The 2,500-nt window shown below is 39.0% G+C and overlaps 1 protein-coding gene across 1 annotated transcript in view; it reads right to left on the minus strand.

Annotated features, from left to right (window-relative positions):
• The window catches only part of LOC137997519 (eukaryotic translation initiation factor 4 gamma 1-like), a 73,805-nt gene that overhangs the window by 23,713 nt on the left and 47,592 nt on the right, over positions 1 to 2,500 (minus strand). Inside the window, exon 12 of the mRNA XM_068843568.1 lies at positions 1,164 to 1,292. Coding sequence (XP_068699669.1) covers positions 1,164 to 1,292 — 129 coding nt within the window. The remainder of the gene's footprint in view (positions 1 to 1,163; positions 1,293 to 2,500) is intronic.

Below are 2,500 nucleotides of genomic sequence, written 5' to 3' on the forward strand. Positions count from 1 at the left end.
TTTGAGTGAATATTATTGCATTGCACTTTAAGCAAAGAGCAAACTTTCCTTTCAAGTAGTTGAAGTTGTTCCGAAAAATCCGGGAAATTACAATATTTAGTGCCATTTCAAATAAATTGTTTTCAAACCTTTAAAAGTAAAAAAAAAAAAAACCGAGAAACGTGTTCCAATCATCGATGATCGCGTCTGACCAAGTACTTGTGCAATTTCTGTATTTATACAGATATCAATGCCGTGAAACTACATTTGAAGCCAGACACTGAGTTTGAGGTGATCATGTAGCGGTCCAATTTGCTTGCATTGCATTGAAAGACTGAGCAATTTGAAATCACTTAAATGAAGATTTTAACCCGGACAAACAAGCAGGCTCAAGTTTTCAGTAATATTCAGTAGCTTTACCCATATAACAACATTCTTTCTGGTTGATAATTAAGTTTCGAACGCTTCACGGGTAATTCAGTAAAAAAAACGCTTAAAATAAAGGGCATACAGCACGAAAACAAGCTTGGTGACCCCATCGTTTTCTTGCACTTTCTGAATTGTTGTGCATGAATATCAATTGTGCCAAGTTTGAAAAACGTCTGGATACTACGTCATTATCAAGGGAATTACCTTAATAATCTAAATCCAAGTAAACCCTCAAATGGATGTAAATCTCCAGGCAGATGGAGGAAGTGGTTTAAAGTGCCTATCACCTCAACACACTTTTCCAATTTATTTTTTCTCCGAAATCGTCCCAAATACATTGCGTTATTTTTAGAACCTTTTGAAAGAAATTTCACTTCTTTATTGCCTTTGAAAGACTGGAAAAGTGGTCACACTTTGATCCAAAAACCGAGCAATGAAGGAGAATGGGTTCGATACCGGGTTGAAGTCACAAATTAATTTGCATCGCTGTTTTCAAAGAACTATCTCAATGCCAAAGCAGTCCGTCACGTCAACTCGGTATCGAACCCATTCCCCTTCATTGCTTGCTTATGGATCAAAGTATGACCACTTTTCCCGTGTTTCAAAGCCAATAAAAAAGGGAAATTTCAATAAAAAGGTTCTAAAAACATGTATTTTCGACGATATCGGAAAATGCATAAAGTGGAAAAGTGTGTTGTGGTGATAGCCATAGGCACTGTAATAGCCAAGAGAATCATGGACACAGTTATAGTTACCTTGGCCTTTTCATGATCCAGATCTTTTCCAATGGTAACAAGAAGCTTGCACAAGCATTCAAAAGATTCCTCATCGTTACTCTTCAGCAACTTCACAACACAATCATGCATGATACTCTCTGTCAGCATCTGTAAAATTCAATTTCACTTGCTTGTGGCACTAACCCATTTGACGTCAACAACACCTCTTGCATTAATACCCTACAATCCACGTCAAAAGACTTCGGGACACGTCAAATTTTGGGCGAAAAGTAGATAATTTACTGTACATGCTTTTATCGTTATATAAGCAACACGTGTTCTTCTTTTGCTGCCTTTTTCGCGACCCCCTTCCCCCCAGACAATGTTGAAACGTGCGAGCGATCGATGAACAGATCTTGATTTCGGACGCCGTGACAAATCAAAATGGTAATGGGGGGAGGGGGAAAATCGGGAATTGTCCCAACAGTTTTGACCAGGATTGTAAGTTCGCACTTCCCAAGAAGCATTTTTTAACTTTACTTAGTATGCCGTATCCAAATTCACAAGACCAATACGATATTTACATAAACTTAATTTTTCTGCGACTCATCTGTGTATATCTGGAACTTCACTTTACCATTCATAACCAAGACTGTTTCTGAAAAGTCTTACACAATATCAATAATTGTGCTTGAAACTGGTCAAGCAAGCCATTTCCAGTTTTCAAAGGGTTGACACTGACTTATAGGGCCTTATTACATGGTAAATTTCAGCCCGATTAACTGGGCTGAGATTTTAGCCCGGGTTCTGAAAGACACCCTCTTAAAATGAAAGTGGCGATTACTTGGAGAGGGTTTCAGCTGAGAGCTGAAAATCCTTGCCTGGTTTCTGAAAACGGGCCAGGACTTTCAGTCTGGACAAACGGACTGAAAAATCCATGTAATCGCTATAGTGTTTTCAACCCAAGCCAAAAAAGGAACGCGAGCATGCACATCGATTGCGTTTTCGCATCTCAGTAAATTTTCCCATGGAAATCTGCGTTTTGCACCTGCGATGAAATTGAGCATGTAATCGCAACCAAATTTCAGCCCGGGCTGAAACTCACCATGTAATCAGGCCCTAAATCTCTCACCATTAGACACCCACTGTTGACAAGAGAAAACCCTTTCGAGCCTCCTGAAGTCAAGTCAATGCATATCTCAACCGTTTTAAAGGCAAATAATGATCATCTAAAAGGATTGTGTTCCCCTTTCAGACCAACCATCGCTGCTTCCCGTGTCGCCCCTTCCGCTAGAAAACATATCACTTTCACTGAATAAATTATTGACGAAAGTTAAAATATATGAAAGCCATATATATTTGAACTGTAGACATAT

This window comes from Montipora foliosa, chromosome 3 (assembly GCF_036669935.1).
Source record: "Montipora foliosa isolate CH-2021 chromosome 3, ASM3666993v2, whole genome shotgun sequence".
NCBI classification, from domain to species: domain Eukaryota; kingdom Metazoa; phylum Cnidaria; class Anthozoa; order Scleractinia; family Acroporidae; genus Montipora; species Montipora foliosa.